General features: G+C 39.1%; 2 protein-coding genes across 2 annotated transcripts in view; one reads left to right on the top strand and one right to left on the bottom strand.

Moving 5' to 3' along the window:
• The window catches only part of RGL1 (ral guanine nucleotide dissociation stimulator like 1), a 212,049-nt gene that overhangs the window by 8,971 nt on the left and 184,367 nt on the right, over positions 1-18,711 (top strand). The gene's annotated exons all lie outside the window — the stretch shown is intronic.
• APOBEC4 (apolipoprotein B mRNA editing enzyme catalytic polypeptide like 4) lies at positions 269-6,731 on the bottom strand. Its single transcript, XM_036442510.2, has 2 exons — positions 6,379-6,731; positions 269-2,583 (listed from the first exon to the last, which is right to left on the bottom strand). The coding sequence occupies exon 2, from the start codon at positions 2,551-2,553 to the stop codon at positions 1,447-1,449; it is 1,107 nt and encodes a 368-aa protein (XP_036298403.1). The 5' UTR covers positions 2,554-2,583; positions 6,379-6,731; the 3' UTR covers positions 269-1,446.

Genomic DNA, 18,711 nt, shown 5'->3' with positions numbered 1-18,711 from the left:
TGGGGACTTGACTCTGGGTCTTAACGGCATGCCCCAGACTCTGACAGGAGGAAGATTTTCATATACATTTTCTTTCATCTCTGCCGCTTCTATTATAGAGAAAGGGAAAATAGAAATATCAAAATATTTCCTCTAATTAATTCCCCTTTAATGTGCACAAATTTTGTGCCCTGGGCCGGTAGTATTCCAATAAATCTATAAAAATTTCAGGTTAACAATAGAAATTTCTTTTAATTTTTAAATTTATTTTAATCATAACAGACATTCCTATTTTAAATATTTTTCTTTTCTTTTAAGAGGGAAGCGAGGCAGCAAATGTGATTTAATGCACATGCTCATAGGGTTAAAGAGCACTCCTAAAAGTGTGTTTTGAACAAGAGTTTAAGACATGGAATAGATATGCACTGGTGAAAAAGAAGTGGTCAGAAAAAAAGGGAACTAGAACCAATTATGCACTGGGGAGCTATGTCAGAAGGAGGAATGGATGCTAACAACAACAAAAAAATATGTCCATTGCAGGAGAGTTAAGTGGCCACTTGGCTGGAATGGAGAAGAGATGTCGGGGAGCTGGGATTGGTAAAGTCCTGAGATGTGGATTCACAGCTTTGCTACCCATATTTTGACTGGATATGGTGCTAGATCCTAAAGGGAAGCTAAATAAGTGAAAGAGATAGCACTTGACATATAGGAATTTGCAATCTTGCTGGTGAGACAGGCAACAGGATGGTAGAGGAGTAGCCTTGAAAGCTAGTGAGAGGGGGTTGGATATTATACATGGTGTGTGAGGGAAGGAACCTTGGAGAGTCTCATGTGTCACCTGCCTCTATCATCTACTCAGGAGGCATAGGTGTGAGCTGGGAAAGATCAAACCCAGCACGTGGCTACATTTCAAAATCAATTTTTGTAGCTGTAGCTAATCAATTAGCAAAAGAACTTTTCCCACACACAGAAGTATTTTAAACCACTTTCGGGGCAGGGGGGGGGAAGGCTGCCTAAAATCTTCTGTCCACAACGAATAAGTAATGGAAAAAATCACTGGTTTGCTTTTGCAAACAGTACTGAGTGTCAGTAACTTTAGGCTGTTTTCCAACTTTATAGAAATTTTAGTACTGAAACAAATTTAGGAAGCTATTTGGTCCATGGGCATTTTCAGTGGCAAGATGATATGGGTAGACTGAAATAATGACATTTTCTGGTTTACACCAAAATATTAGCGAGGTACTAATGGCTCCATTTGGGTACTGTCATTTTCAAAATAAAGGAAAGATAATAAGTTGCTTATAGAAACATTTTGAATTATGTTTAAAATAGTGTAGCTTTATAATAGTTAAGCTGGTACATAATTCAGGTTTTGCCTATAGTGTATCATACCTAAGAGAGAAAGTTTCCAGATTCTTGTTGGCTGTCTTCGAAGTCTTCCAGTAGTTGTTTGCAGAAATGTCAATTTTATTTCTTCCCTTTCTTCTTCTTCTTCTCATCTGCCTTGCTGCTGCTTCCAGACTGTTCTGTGATTGCCATCGTCTCCACTGGCATTGCCATGGGAAGCCTTCTGAGAGCTTTGGCTTCCTGGGATGATGTCATCGAAGGCATATTTAAATGCCGTACAATATTCCTGGGTTTATATGGGCTTTGACCCACATGGATTGGCGGGAGGTCTCTGAAAGGCACCAGCACAAACACGACAGGAACCCTGAGGTCTGGTGCCAGATTGGCCTGTGATTGCCCACTTGTCACTTGAGGAGACTGTCCAGGAAAGGCACTGATGAAAGAGTAGCTTTCCAAGCCTGCCTGGGCTGTTACATTCGGGTCCTCTCTTGCCTGGGGGAGGACATCCGTGAAGTAAGGTTTCACGCCTGTGATGGCATTGATCTCATACACATTGTGCCTGTCCGCCAGTGCTCTCCCAGTCCAGATGGGCTGGGAAGCAGCTGATCCCAAGACACCGCTCACAAAGCTGTTGAGGAGAAAATGCCAGATCCCACCACTTATTGGGCTCAAAGTGACCTTCGGCCAGAGACTAGCTAGGCTCCGGAGAGCTTCACGGTTCCAGGCCGAGGCAGGGAAATCGGGGTCAGTGTGATAGAGCTGAGAGAAGTAGATGCTGAGAGTGACATCTGGGTACGTTGTCAGGAAACTGTACATCTTGCTGATGCAGCAGTGGTCAGCTTCGTTGCAAGGGGAGTGGGTGGAATACAGAATGATATGCCGGATGCCGTTGTTATTGTATATGGCCCAGTCAAAATAACCATTCGTCTCAAACAGCATTGATTCTGGATGGGTGTTATTTGTAGTGCAACTGCTCGCGTGGCCCTTTTGCACCAGGCTCCCAGTAGAAGTTTTCAGTTCATAAAATGTGAGGTGTCTTGTTTGAGGATAGGGTAGTCCATAAGGGAACCCAAAAACCTGATAAAATTCTGTGTAGGAAACTCTTGCTTCTTCGCCTGTCCGAATGTGGTAAGGACAATTAGAGCAATCTAGAGAGAAGCTTAGCCAGTAATAAGGTTTTACTATGGTTCCACGACTTGCTAGGTATTCCTCATATAATGGCTCCATTGCTAGTTTTAGTGTCTTCTAGCTGGAATCCTAAGCAAGGGAGAGAGAATATATGTAAAACCAGTGCAGGAAGAACTACAGAAGGCGCCTTAATTTACTGAGTCATATTTTTCTTTAAAGCAGATGGTGTAATAACCATGGTAGCATTTTGAGTCTAAAGGATAATGATATATATCCATAGATTAGAAAGCTCAGGATTCAGCTTTATTGAGACTCCTAAGAAAGAGGAGGAGGCAAAAGAGAAAAGCATTATACATTACCTGTTTCATAGATTCTGAGGCAGTAGAGCAAGTTCTAGAAACAGACTTGTTGCAAATCAGGGCCTTGTCACTTACCAGCTAAGTGATTTTTGGCAAGTTATTTAACATCAGAGGGCTTCTTTGTCTGTAAAATGAGGCTCAGAATAGTTCCTATCCCATAAGGTTATCTTGAGGATCGAATGATAGATAAACATACAATGCTTCATTATGGGATACAACACGTAGTCAGGTCTTGATAAACACTTAGCTCTCAATAGTAATAGTATAAGTCCTAGGGTTATGTAGATGATTCTTGTTTAGGGAAGTCCAAATAAATAAACAGGGGTTTTGCATTTGTTTGTAATGTTCTTTGTCTCTTTTCCAAATATGATAGTGTCTAGGGGTGTCGAACTCAATCAGAGAAGGGGCCAAAATCTAAAATCCAGCCTAAATCGCGGGCCGAATGGTTTACTGAACAGTCATGAACTGTCATTGTGATAGAAATGCAGCGGAGTGCAGTGATGACAGCGCGGTGCGGGCCACATTGCAAGGCCTGGCGGGATGGATTTGGCCCGCGGGCCTTGTGTTTGACACATGTGGTCTAGCATATCATGCAGAGGTGTTGCATGTGCTTGCATCTCAAACCAGCTATTTCTTCTAATCATCCTATATAATAAAAGGCTAATATGCAAATCGACCGAATGGTGGAACGACTGGTTGCTGTGACAGGCACAGACAACCAGGGTACAGACGCTCAATGTAGGAGCTGCTCTCTGGTGGTCAGTGAGCTCCTACAGGGAGAGTGCTGCTCAGCCAGAAGCCCTGAGCTGGGCTCACAGCTGGTGAGTGCAGAGGCGGTGACGGAAGCCTGTCCTGCCTCCGTGGTGGCATTAAGGATGTCTGACTGCTGGCTTAGAAATCTCCTGAGAGCTCCCAGACTGTGAGAGAGCACAGGCCTGCCTGAGGGACTCAATCCCCCTCCTCCACCACCAGTGCACAAATTTTGTGTACTGGGCTTCTAGTTGACAATAAGTTGGAAGTGGTTATCCTTTGGGGAAGATGATCATGGAATCTCATGGTAGTTGCTAGAGACTTCTTTTTTTTAATATAAGTATTTTTTTTTCTTTTTTAAAAAATTATTTAAAGTATTACATACAGTAGTACATATATCTCCTTTTATTTCTCCCTATTGACCTTCCCTTAGCCCCTCCTACCCTGTTGCATGCCCTCATCCCACCCCCACCAGAGACTTCTTGTAGAAGTCCCAGGTGAGTATTCTTTGGGTCATAGATATGCATTCATCAACATTTGAGCGTTTTATTTCCAGTGGGTGGGTCTTGTTAGAGCAATTTGGAAACTTTACTCTTCTAAAAGCAATAGGGTTTTTAGGATATTTCAGATAGTTTCTGGGATGTTAAAACTGAACTGTTAAGATCTTTAGGTAATTATTTTTCCTTTAAAAATATTTCTTCAGTTATCAGTATTCCAAAGCAACAACATAGGCATTATAATATAGTTTTAAAATATTGTAAAATAACTTTTTATTATGTAAGTATTACATGTTTCTTGTAGAGTTTTTTGTAATATAGATACATAAAGGAAAAATAAAAACTCATGACAGTTTGTATCAGTTTCCATTTCCATTACCATTGACAGGTCTATTCCCTCCAGTCTCTTTGCTACGTGTGCTTGTTATGCCCAACATAAATAAAGCCATGTTTTATGTTTGCTTTTTCACTTAGTATTGTGTCATGAACATTTTCCTATGTAGTTAAAATTCTTCAAAAAGCACAGTATCCACACCTAATTAGTGTCTTAATATATAACAATAGCGTTCAAGTTCCTGCCTATTATTATTATTATTATAAGTAACACTTTGATGAATATTTCTTTAAATAAATTGTTCATATAACTGACTCCTTTCTTTAATGTAGATCACTAGAAGTCATATTACTAGATCAGACTTTCTCACATCACTTTCTAGGAAAATTACATTTCCAGATCCCCTCAGTCATTGCTGTATTTATCTCCAGGCTGAGACCTGCAGAGTTCCGTGTATAACTCCATATGGGCAGAAAATATTTTAGGGCCTCAATCCAGCTGTAGATGGAATGTGACTTTACTCATGTCACCATCATCCTAATGGCCAGTCTCTCAGCAGTAACCCTGGGCACACCTAATATCCAGGTTACTACTCAAATTACAATTTCAATTCACCCATAGAAACTTACAGATTGATTTGGCTACAATATCATGGAAATGGTACCAAGAGGCCCTTTTCTGCTTTTTTTTTTTTTTTTTTTTGGTGGTGGTGGTGGGGGGGGGGGGAGGGGTTGGCGGGGAGGCGTAGTGGTGAGTGGAGGTGACTCTACATAATGGTCCCAGAATTACCTTTTGGGATGCAGAGGTCTTTGTGTCTTTTGAGATAAAGGCTGCCTGGAAACCCCAGCACTCCCCCCTTTGCACTCTTCCTCTCCTGCGGCTGCTTTAGCAGTGAATGGAGCGCCATTACCATCTGTAAGGAGGTCTGAGGACCGCAGCCTTCCTGTGTCAGGGAAGGAGCTCTGGAGTTTCTTTCTTGCTGATAGTGAACTCTTTAGTGTCACCCAACCATGACTCCCTCTTGGCGAGGTCTTCCCTTTTTCAGTCTTCATTTGGGGTTGTTCTTTGATCTCTCTCATCTGAAGAGGAGCCCCTTTGAACTCCCAGCACCATTTGTGGTTCATATCAATTAGCCACTGACCACAGACTGTCTTGTATTGTTAACTTTTGGTGTCTGTCCTTTCATTCTCCGCTAATCAGGCAGAGACATTCTCTGGTGGGCCCAGGACCCACCTCAGGAACCTTGATTGGTCAGAGGGGGTTGGCTAAGACTTGTTTCCCCAGCATCCTGTGTCCTATCACCTAGTTCTTTTCTTTCTTTTTTTTAAAAATAAACTTTATATGGAGTTGAGAAGAGATAGACCAAAGAACTTAAGTACTTGTATGCATAGCCCATGGAATGGGCAATAGGGTAGTGAAGACCTGTGTGTGTGTGTGTGTGTGTGTGTGTGTGTGTGTGTGTGTGTGGTGGATAGGGGCTGGGAGAAAGGTAAAGGGGGAGGGGAATGGGAGATATCTGTAATACTATCAACAATAAAAATATATTAAAAATAAATCTTTATTGGAAATATTACATATGTACCTACCCCTCTTAACCCTTTCTAGCCTGTCCCCCTTCTCCCTTACCCCCCCCCCCCCAAGCCTTCACCACCCTATTGTCTGTGTCCACACCTAGTCCTTTTCCCTCTGCTTTGTCTGAGCTCGGGAAACTGCAGGTCTATGGGCAGTGAGGAGCAGAGACCTGCATAACCAGCTCTGTCATCCGGTTGTGAGTGGCCCCTGCACTGCGGCCTGCTGTGGGAGGCTGGCTTGCCTGACTTTACCATAAATGAGACAATCTGCTGTATTTTCACCAGCTAGGATTCGCCCGCAAGCACTGCTAAAGCACAGTTTGCACTGGAATAACGGGAGAATGGCGTTTGCCTTTCCCAATCTGTGCGCAATCTGGTAGCAGCTAAAAACAAACGCTAGCAATTATAATTACCGTCATTTTGTCTCCAGGCTTGGATCACACTCCAGGTGTTCCGGGAGATGGTCCATTTTCTTCTCTTTCCCTCTTTAAATTCGAGGCCCTGTTTCCAACAGCGTCAGACGGCAGTTGTACTGTAGAGATTCACCTTCTGTATCGGTTCAGGACTCTCTCACGCTGCGGTGTGTCTGTTAGTTCACTTGAACTTTGCTGTCCCAAGTTAGAAAGAACTTGCCGAGGTGTGGCTGCTTCTAAGAACACTGTTGAATTGGTGCCATGGTAACGTTTGCAAAGTAGCTACTGCTAGGATACAGCGCTGACACTTAGTACTTTATTTGCATTTCAAACCACCTGCTCCAAAGATGAAAATATCTGTGAACACATATTCCCAATCTGGATAAAAGTGTAGCATTTGACTGCTTAACTGAATTTGGCCTCCCCCACCCCGTGGCTGTTAGAATCAGTTCTGAGGTCATAGGTCTGAGCACCTCTGTCCTGACCTATATCGGTTCCAGGCTTGGTATCTGGACAAGACTTGTTGGTTCTGTGGCCTGTGGAGGCTCCAGGGCCTCTCCTTAGAGGTTTCCCTTCGGGGAGAGGGAGGCAGACTTGACTTCCCCAAAGGGGGAGGCACTGTCTCCTAACAGACACACAGTGCCCGAAGGGGGAGGTCTTTATTTTGCCCAAACCTGGGTTATTATGCACCAGCAGTGTCCTTCCTCCTCCATGTTCCCCCTGGGAGGCTCTTGCTGGTGATATGTGCGTGGTTCCCTCCAGGCTAATACACAGATGTGGCTCTTTCTCTGCGGCTGATGGGAGAGCCACTCGTCCTTGTCTGTTCTTTCCCCTGCTCCTTCATCTCCATGCCTTGTCCTAGGACACTAGACATGTGGTTCGCCATGATTCCACTCTTGGATATTCCCTCTTTTCTCTCCCTCGGGCCACTTGGACGAGTGAGCAGTGATCACTACTGTGTACATATGACCCAGCTCTGAAAATGACCCACCAGGTGGTGGAAACACCTAGAAGGCTTCCTGCACAGCCTCACCAAGTCTTACTTGTTTCTCAAGGTCAGACTTCCAGTCTCCACAACAGTAACAGTCCTCCACCTCCAGAGGGCGCCTTCTCGCTGGGCTGTTTTATGTTGATCTCTGTGCCTTTTCTCTTTCTTTATTGACTAAGGTATTACATATGTGTCCTTATCCCCCCAGTGTCTCTTCCACACGAACTCTCTGCCTTTTAAGAGTCTCTAGTGCATTTGTTAACTCCTCAGCTAGTTATTTTTTGTTCCACTTTCCTTCAGGCTTTCTTTCATACATGCTCACTCTACTGCATCCCACTCCTTCCCAACCAGGTGCCACTGATCACGCCTTTACTGTTCCCACACCTTGCTTCCAATCTCATAGGATCTCTACTCATTTAACTTGTAAATATTAAACCAAAAGCTGATCCTCAAAGTCCACCTTTTATTTAACCTTAATAAATAATATTTCGTTCAATACTATTAACTAAAAAATGAGCCTGTATCCACTAGTATCTTTACCAATTACATTTAAGGGTGATTTTAGGTATAGGCAAACTCCAAGTAGCCACCATTTAAAAAAAATAGCTCTATTACGGTATAATTTCCAAATAAAAATTGTATATTGTTAAGGTGTACAACTACATCTTTTGATATATTTACATTTAGTGAAATGATCACAACAACTGGTCTAACTATTATAACATATCCATCACCTCATAGAGTTGTCTTTTTAGGTGTGTGTGTGTGTGTGTGTGTGAACATGTAAATATAACCTTTTAGCAAATTTCAAGTATTCAATACAGTATTGTTAATGGAGTCATCATACTCTACAGTAGATCTCCAGAACATATTCATCTTGCATAACCAAAACTTTTTATCCTTTGACCAACACCACTCTCCCCTCCCCCAATGTCTGGCAGCCCCCATTCTATTCTGTGCTTCTATGAGTATGACTGTTTTAAATCCCACATATAAATGAAAGCATGCAGTTTTTATCTGTTACTGGTTTTTACACTTAGCACAATATTCTCCATGTTCATCCATGTTGCTGCAAATGGCAGGATTTCATTTTTTTTCAGGCTGAGCTATATTCTATTGTAAGTATATACCACATTTGCTTTGTCCATTCATCTGTCAGTGTCTTTTTGGTTGTTTCCAAAAAGGACTGTTGAGAATAAGGGTGCAGTGACTATGGGAGTACAGACATCTCTTTGAGATCTGATTACAATTTTTTTTTTTTTTGGAAAATATCTGGAAGTGGGCTTACTAAACCATATTGTAGTTCTATTTTAAATTTTTTGAGAAAACACCATACTGTTTTCCACAATGGCTTCACCAGTTACAAGGGTCTGCTTTTTCATAGCCTCAACGATACTTTTGTCTTTTTGATAATGGCCACTCTTGCAGATGTGAGGTGGTATTGGTTTGCATCCCTCATGATTAGTGATACTCGCACCTTTTTGTATATCTGTAGGCCATTTGTATGTCTTCTTTTGTCCAATGTCTAATCAAGTTCTTTGCCCTTTTTAAAATCAGGGTTTTTTTTTTTTTTTCTATTGAGTTGTATGAGTTCCTTATATACCTTGCCTCTTACCCCTTATCAGATATGTGGTTTGCAAATATTTCCTGCCATTCTGTAGGTTGCCTTTTCACTATGTTAAGTTTCATTTGCTGTGCATATATATTCCCATATGTATTCTCACTTGTCTACTTTTGTTTTTGATGCCTCAGCTTTTGGTGTCATGTCATTCACATAGCAGTAACAAACTGATGAAAAAGAGCATCACAAAATAAAGACCTGCAGAGAATTCGGTAGATTTCACGAAGCTCATAAGGACTTAGGTGGGAAAGATAAGTGTTAGTATTGAGGGGAAAGGGAGAGCTTGAAGCTTTGGGTCATAAGCCAAATGGCCACAGGGTGGCAGCATAGTCTTAACACAAGGACACTGGTTTTTTGCTAAAGCCACAAAACTTCAGAATCTCTCCATGTTGTTTCCCCCCATTATCCTAGGGCAGTGGTCGGCAAACTCTAATTAGTCAACAGAGCCAAATATCAACAGTACAATGATTGAAATTTCTTTTGAGAGCCACATTTTTTAAACTTAAACTTCTTCTAACGCCACTTCTTCAAAATAGACTCACCCAGGCCGTGGTATTTTGTGGAAGAGCCACACTCAAGAGGCCAAAGAGCCACATGTGGCTCACAAGCCGCAGTTTGCAGACCATGGTCCTATGGAAATGAAAACAGATGTTTAGAATCAAAGGTAACTCCTTAACTTAAGCTGAGGGAAAGTGCAGGGTGGAGGCAGCATCTTTATTCCCGGAGGTATAAATAATCTAAAAAAGGTTTCAAACCATCTGTGGGGAAGGACCAATTTAGTTTCCAAACCACTAATTTTATAAAATTCAATGAAAATGATTTTATAGGGGAAAAAAATCAACAAAAAGTACACAGAAAACATGAGCCCATTTTAAAAATTAGTTCAATAGATAAAGTGTATACAATTTCATAATTACATTTCAACAGTTATCTATTTTTGTGAAGCATCCTGTTTAGTTCAGCTGGCCTTTTTTTATTTTTTATTTTAAAGAAGGATTTTCTCAATGAAGGAGCAGTGTGTTGCTTTATGTTCTGACTCAAGCTCCTTAATCTGTGAGGTATTCTAGAACCGTCTAAACAAGATTTAAACTCGAAATCACATAGATCATACAGGGTTATCTCCTATAAACATTTTTAAATAGTTACTCTTAATTTCTGTACTTACCTTGCTCACACTGGTAGCAAGTAAGGATGGGCCCTGGTTCACAGACTTAGCTTTAAGTGACATTGCTTTCATGTCCTTCTGTCCCACTTAATTCACTATTAGAAAGTGCTTTTACTTCACAAATCAACTAAATTTTCTTTAAGTTAATTCCTCTAGCTAGCTTATATACAAATGATGAAGAACTTAAATGAAAATATCATTTGTTGAACTGATTAACATTTACTGAATGCCTACTCTGTGCCAAAAATTTTACATGCCTCACATCCCAAAGAGCCGGGTATTATTACCTTTTCCATTTTACAGACAAGAAAACTGAGGTTAAGAGTGATTAATATTCAAGATAACATAGCTTGGTAGAGCTGGGATTTGAACCCAGAGCACTTTAAAGCTCTTTTTCTTTATACCAGGATCCATTCACCATATCCTACTTTTTGAGCAAATAGAAAATAATTTCAAGTTTGTGACCTAGCCTTAAGATAGATGGGGAAAATAATATTTTTAAAGTGAGACAATGATAAAATCAAGAGAGAGAAGAAAATGTAGAAAAATGATAAGATGATAAGTATGTAGGGGGAAACAGCTGAACATGTTTCTGGCAAGAGGGAAGAATTAAAACACCGACTTTAATGAGGTATAATTTACATATTATAAAATACACCCACTTCAAGTGTACAGTTTTTTGAGTTTTCACAAATGTATGTTCTCATATTACCACCATTGCAATAAAAATATAGAACATTTCCATCATCTCCAAATTTCCCCTGTGTCCCTTCCTTTCCCATGAATCACCCTCCCACATGGCTTTATGGAAGTGCTATTTTTTTGCTGTTACTGTCGATTACATGTGTTTTTTTTTCCAGTATCAACATAAATGGAATCATAAAGTATACTTTGGCACTTTTCACTTACTTCTCAGGGTAATGTTTTTGGGATGCATCCATGTGATTGTATTTATCAGTTGTCTGTTCCTTTTTAATATTGAATAACACTTCATTGTATTGATGTGCTATAATTTATTCATCTGTTCATGGACTTTTGTATTGTTCTAGGTCAGGGCCATTATGAGAAACCCGTGAACATGTTCAAGTACTTGTGTAGACATATGCTTCCATTTCCCTTGGACATATACTGAAGACTGGAATTGCTAGGTTGTATAGCAATTGCCTCTCTCCTTCTAGGAACTTTTAGGTGGCTCAGAACAGGTCTCCCTAAGCTGTGTCACCTTGGCATCGGAATCATTTTGAGCTGCCGGCGATTGAGACCCTGCGGGAACTTTTATACCTCCGTTAAAGAATTTAAATGAGGGGCCTATCCCATAGTAAGGATTATCACCAGAGATAACTTCTTATGACCTATGTGTAGGGCGGGGCACACATCTCATTCCTGAACATCTGCACTTGTTATCGTCCAGTGAATAGCCTCCCTCCCCTCGAAGTCTCCAGATGCCTGACCGCATCCATAGCTCAAAATGTCATATAACTTCCTTTTACCTCTATGTCCCTGAATTTCTTACATATGTGGGTCTCTGGTTCACTCATGCATGACAAGTTCTTATACATGAGTATATATAATTATTATATATTTGGTAATTTTCTCTTAATATAATCTGTGTCATGTAGGGTTAAAAATATATATAATTTATTTATTTTTTACAGAGAGAAAGGGAGAGGAAGAGAGGGTTGGAAACATCAATAAGAAAGAAACATCTATCAGCTGCCTCCTGCACACCTCCTAATGGGGATGTGTCCACAACCAAGGTATTTGCCCTTGACCAGAATTGAACTTGGGACCCTTCAGTCCTCAGGCCGATGCTCTATCCACTGAGTCAAACCGGCTAGGGCATGTGTCATGTAGGTGTAATCAATAGACCAGCTGAAAGGAGGGTAGAGGAAAATTTCTTCCTCCTTAACACTGCCAAATTGTTTTTAATAGTTATTTGTTATTTTATGTTTCCTTTAGCAACATTAAGGTGTGGAAAGATATTCCAGTTGCTCACTTCCTTGCCAACACTTGGTATTGTCAGTGAAAGGAAGTTTTAATTTATCAATTTTAGAAAAATCAGTTTCTTTCAAGCTTGTCATCTGATGAGGAAGGAATGAACACTGGATGGGATTCTGCAGTACTTCTGTTTCTTCACTTGGGTAACTAACCCCCAATAAATTTTCAAGGTCACCATAGGTATCAACAAATTTCATATTTAAATTATCGATGCTTTCAGCTCCTTCTGTCCCAGTCTCTTTCAAATGAAGTCATTAACAGTGCTGAAATCAATGCCGAGTTGAGCTTAGTTCAATTTTGTCTTTTAATTAAGATAGGATAATTGGAAGCTGAGAGAAAATATTATGGGCTAATACTCATTAGAGGACATGGTGAGCTCTGAAAATCCTCCAAGTAGAAAACTTCCATCTCTTGAAACATCAATTAGGTATATGTTGACCCTTCTCATTTATCTTATGACTTTTAATTTGTTGTGATTGCTAGTATTCATTTAAAAAATACGTTTTTATTGGTTTTACAGAGAGAGTAAAGGAGAGGGAGAGAGAAACATTGATGTGATAGAGAAACATTGATCAGTTGCCTCCTGCACACACCCCGACAGGGGGCCAAACACAAAACCTGGGCATGTGTCCTGGCCGGGAATTGAACCTGCAACCTTTCAATGCACAGGATGATGTTCAATCAACTGAGAGATGCCATTATTTAACTCTCAGTGCTGTATTCCTGATATTTTTTCTGGGTCAGTCATCTTGTTCTCTACTTTCCTCTATACATCTGTTAATCTACTCTTTAACCCACTTTTTGAGTTCCTTAAATCAATGAATATATTTATCCTCTATTTTGTGTCTGTACTTTCCTCCATTTTTATATTTTTGTTTTTTTCCAAATCTTTAATTATTTCCATGTTATCATATATCTGTAACAAATAATTCTATTAGCTAAAGATCCTGGAGGCTTAACTTTGCTTTTAGTTGTTCCTTCTACTCTTGCTGATGGTGGATTGTTCCTTTGGGTGCTGTAAAGTGTTGTTTTTGAAGTCATGCTTGGTGGGGATTCTGTGTGGCCTGCACAGAAGCATGTCTCTCTAGAGCGAAGGTTCTCAATCTTTTTTGCACATTAGAACTACCTAGTGAGCTTTTAAAAATTAGGGCGGCAGGTTGAGCCCCAGATCAGTTAACTCAGATACTCCAGGTGTGAGATTGAGGCATTAGTGTTTTTAAAGTTCCAAAGTCATTGTTGAGAATCACTGCTCTAGAGAGAATTTGACTTTAATTTTTACAGGCACTATGAGTGTGTTTCCAGCCCTGGATCACTTTCATAGCTATTTTTCAACTCTGGGTTCCTGAACTACACAGATAATATAATATTTTTAACAGTAAAAAATATTTTAATAGCAAAGTAGCAACAAAGCCAATTTGATTCTTCTTGTTTGTTTCCCTCCAACATTTTTGAGGAATAATTGACAACTATAATTGTATATATTTAAGGTATAAAATGTGATGGTTTTATATACATATAAATTGTGGAATGATTACCAAGAACAGGTATTTTAATGCACCTTACATAGTTAAGTTTTTTATTTTTTTTGTGGTGAGTATGCTTAAGATCTACTCTTAGCAACTTTCATGTATATAACAAATACACAATACCATATTTTTAATAGCTATCCATTAGATCTGTAGCATTTATAAGTTTGTACCCTTTGACCTACATCTTCCTATTTCTCCCTTTCCCCAACCCTTTGTAACAACCACTCTATTTTATTTCTATGAAATCAGCTTAAAAATATATATTCCACATATAAATAATACCTTGCAATATTTATTAATTCTCTCTGGCTTATTTCACTTGGAATAATGTCCTGCAGTTTCATCATGTTGTTATTTATGGAAGAGTAGTATTCCATTATATATATGTGTATATGTAATAGATAGATATATGGATAGTATTTGTTGCCTGTGCTTTTGGTATTCTTCCCCCAAAGTTATTGCTAAGACCAATGTCAAGGAGTTCTTCTATGTGTTTTCAGGTTTTATAGGGAAGCCTTTAACCCATTTGGCTTAACTTTTATGAATTATGAAAAATAGGGGTTCAGGTTCATTGCATCTGAATATTCAGTTTTCTGATACTATTTGTTGAAGAGACTGTCAATCCCTGCAGTATATTCCTGATGTCCTTGTCAAAGATTAGTTGACTGTATATGCATAGGCTTATTTCTGAGCTTTCGGTTCTCTTCCATTGCTCTGTGTGCCAGAACGATACTCTTGATTGCTACAGTTTTGTAATAGAGCTTGAAATCAGGAAGAGTGATATCTCCAGCTTCGTTCTTCTTTTCATGGATGACTTTGGATATTCAGGATCTTTTTTGGTTCCATACAAATTTTAGGACAGTATTTTCTATTTCTATGAAAAATGCCATTGGAATTTTGATAGGGATTGCATTGAATTTATAGATCACGTTGAGTAGTACAGACATTTTAACAATATTAATTCATTCAATCTAACAACCTGGGATATCTTGCCACTTATTTGTGTTTTCTTCAGTTTCTTGCTTCAATGTCTTACGGTTTTCAGTGTACAGGTTTTTCAATTCCTTGGTTAAAATATATTCCTAAATACTTCATTGTTTTTGATGTTATTGTAAATGGGATTGCTTTCTTAATTTCTTCAGATAGCTAATGGTTAGTGTATAGAAATGCAAATGATTTGTATGTTTGTTTGTTTTAAAATATATATATTTTATTTTTTTTAAATCCTCACCCAAGGATATTTTTTCATTGATTTTTAGAGAGAGTGGAAAAAAGGGAAAGACAGAGAGAAATATTGATGTGAAAGAAACACTTTGATTGCATGCACTCTGACCAGGGCCAGGGACCAGGAGGAGCCTGCAACCATGGTACGTGTTCTTGACCAGAATTGAACCTGAGACCCTTCTGTCAGCAGGCTGATATGCTCTATCTACTGAGCCAAACCAGCCAGGGCATGTATGTTGATTTTATACTTGCAATTTTACTGAATTTATTTATTTATTCTAACAGGTTTTGGTGTAGAGTCTTTAGGTTCTTTTGTATATAAGATCATGTCATCTGCAAGCAGAGGTAATTTTACTTCTTCATTTCCAATTTGAATATCTTTTACTTGTTTTTCTTGCCTAATTGCTGTCTAGGATTTCCAATACTATGTTGAATGAAAGTGGTGAGGGTGGGTGTATTTGTTTTGTTTCTGATCTCAGAGGAAAGGCCTTTAACTCCTCACTGTTGAGTGTGATATTAGCTGAGGGTTTGTCATATACGGCCTTAATTATGTTGAGGTGCATTTCTTCTCTACCTAATTTGTTGAGAGTTTTATCATGAAAAGATGTTGAATGTTGTCAAATACTTTTTCTGCATCTATTGAAATGATCATATGATTTTTATCCTTCATTCTGTTAATATTGTGTATCACATTTATTGATCTCTGTATATTGAACCATCTTAGCATTCCAGGGATAAATCCCACTTGATCATGGTGTCAGACCTTTTTAATGTGCTCTGGGATTCAGGTTTGCTAGTATTCTACTAAGAATTTCATATCTATGTTTATCAGGGATACTGGCCTGTAATTTTCTTTTCTTGTAGTGTCATGGTGTGGCTTTGGTATTAAGATAATGCTGGCCTTATGAAATGAGTTTGGAAGGTCCTCTCTCTTCAATTAGGTAATGTAAATTTGAATCTTATGCTTGGGAGCGCTCCCCTAGACATCTATATTGAGATAAACAGCTTCCTTGTATGTCTTTTTACTGAGAGACTAACCATGTGAGGGCTTATGGGGGCTGGAAGGGACTTGTTCCGTGTCACATTGACCAAACCCAGGGCTTCGTCATCTATTTCCACAGGGCTCTACAATCCCAAGCTTCTTGTTTACCAGTATCAACACAGCCTAAATGTCAGTGGCAGTGTAACATATCTGTGTTTATATTCTTCTCTGGTTTTGGTTTTAGAATTTCCCTTTCTTCCCTGTGAATCAGCTGTATTTTCGAATTTTTGTTATTTTTCAGCCTCCAATTCTAGTTTTTTCCAAGTACTTCGATTACAGTATTGCTGAAAATACAAGTCTTGCCATAACTGTGAGCTTCATGGCCTTGCCCTGCCCTCCTGTTCTCAATGTCTGCCTGAACCAAGTATGAGCTTGCTATGTCTTTGGACATGGTGCATTGGGTTTGCAAGCATACACCTGGCAAGACATCTGGAACTAGTATGCATTTCCCTGGCCTGGGCCGGGCCTGGTCTTGGCTTCGTTTTGCTCTTGCTGGACTATGTTGCCAAGGTCCTAGCATACTTTGAATTCCAACCTACCTGAATTATGTCAATTTCTATTCTTTTTCTTCTGTTTCTAAGTCTTTGTCTTCTGAACTTAGGTTGCCAAACTGAAGTCTGGTTTCAGTTTATTTTCTGGATTCATCTTTCCACAAAGGACTCTATCCCTGATTTGAGAGTTTGTAGTGTGGTTTATAACAATGTGGGAATGGGTCCAACTCAGGATTCAGATTTCTAAGATGCCCAGATGATCTTAACAAAAAGCTTCTAACGTTCCACTTCATTTAAAAGAACACTAAGCTTATTGAGTATGTGAATTTGAAAGACTTTCTATTACATGTTGAGAATATTTAGTATTAATCAAGGTTAAACACTGAATTACTAATTTTATAAAAAGGAATTTATAGTTGAGAATACTTCAATTTACTTTTATTTGCTTAATTGGTGAGTAGCCATCTCCCCGTATACCAAATGCAACCATCTGTATGGGATTGTGGCTGGTCTAGTTCATGCACCCTTTTACTTTGAGACCTCCTAAGAAAACTGAGTTTGGTAAAAACTGTTCAGAGAACTCTTGTCACTATTGAATGGAGCATTTATCCTAATTTTCCTGCCATGATATCATGATTGGTAAATTTAATTTTCATTGGTTTATATCAGGCCTACTTCCAAAAGGGATTTGAGGTGATATTATTGTCTATTGACTTACTGGCGACATTAAAAAGTATTATTTCTGTATTACTAAATAGTAGGCCCTGCAAAGACAGGAACCCAGCTCCTCTGTTCGCCTGCTGCATTATTAGCTCTGAGGGCCATTCATGGCCTATGGCTGCAGCACTGAATAAATGAATGAGTTGGTGAATGCTAATCAACATGCTAGCTTTACGAGATTTTCTATATCACCTATTTTTCTTTTACTGTTGGTGAGTTGAGAAGCTATTTTGAATCTCTTTTCAAAAGAGCAAGATTCTTTAAAAAGAAAACATGATGTTTGAAAGGGCAAGATGATTTCCTCAGGCTTTTGATTTTGGAGAAGTGTTTTAGCTTGGTGAAGATCCGGGCCTGCCACTGGCTATTTATCTGAACAACAGAAGGAGTAGAGGGGAGCATTTGCAAGGGTGAGGCGAGAGACCTCACTGACACTGTCAGCCCTCCTTTACAAGCCAAAAATAGTTCCAGAAATGGCTGGGCTGGGACACTCGCCATATTGACATTTCTCTTTTTTAAGTGGAAAGACCGGGAGACTTCAGTCCCCAAGTGGACAGAAGAGCCTTTATACATAGGTCGTTAGCACATTATAGAGATGAAAGGATAAACCCATAATTTGCTCCTGGCCCCTCCTGCCCTTAGGCTGTTGGTGGCAAATTGCCTTAGCAGAGCTGAAGACAGAGTCTTTCCTTTGGAGAACCTTGTTTCTTTCCATATAAATTATAATTATAATCTGAAAGTACACCAATGTTTGATTTAAATATTTTTATATTTACATTTATATTTATACATAGTTTATATATTTTACACCTCACTTCAAGAACTTGATTTAAAGCAATAGCAATTGACAAAAGGTATAAAGTAGAGAACACCCTACATTGGCTTGAAATATTTAACATTTGAAATATTCAACATTTCTTCAAGAACTTTGTTTGCTAATAACAATGATCCTTTAAAAAAATTATTATTTTTTTATTTTTAGAGAGAGAGAAGCATATATTTGTTGTTCTACTTATTTATACATTCATTGGTTGATTCTTTTTGTTTTTTAATCTTTATTGTTGAGTTTATTACAGAGATCCCTGTTTTCCCTACTCATTACCATGCCCCCTACTCATTTCCTGTTTCACCCCAGACCTTTGCCACCCTATTGTCTGTGTCCATAGGTAATGCATATAAATTCGTATAAGATCTTTCTTTAATCTCTTTCCACCTCCCACTACCCCACTTCCCTCTGAGAATCGTCATTTGGTTCCATTTCCATGCCTCTGATTCTATTTTATTCTGTTCATTTCTTGTTTGTTTATTTGATTTTTAGATTCAGTTGTTGATAGACATGTATTTGCTGCCATTTTGTTGTTCATAATTTTTATAGTTTTCTTTTTCTTCTCCTTCCTCCTCTTATTAAAGAATACCCTTCAGCATTTCATATAATACTGGTTTGGTGGTGATGAACTCCTTTATCTTTTTCTTATCTGTGAAGCTCTTTATCTGACCTTCAACTCTAAATGATAGCTGTGCTGGGTAGAGTAATCTTGGTTGTAGGTCTTTGCTATTC

This window comes from Pipistrellus kuhlii, unplaced genomic scaffold (genome assembly GCF_014108245.1).
Source record: "Pipistrellus kuhlii isolate mPipKuh1 unplaced genomic scaffold, mPipKuh1.p scaffold_m20_p_18, whole genome shotgun sequence".
In the NCBI taxonomy this organism is placed as follows: domain Eukaryota; kingdom Metazoa; phylum Chordata; class Mammalia; order Chiroptera; family Vespertilionidae; genus Pipistrellus; species Pipistrellus kuhlii.
This window is presented reverse-complemented; position numbering and strand designations above follow the sequence as displayed.

Bases quoted from the DNA above. Each gene is read 5' to 3' on its own strand.
- APOBEC4 (XM_036442510.2), bottom strand. From the start codon at position 2,553: ATGGAGCCATTATATGAGGAATACCTAGCAAGTCGTGGAACCATAGTA.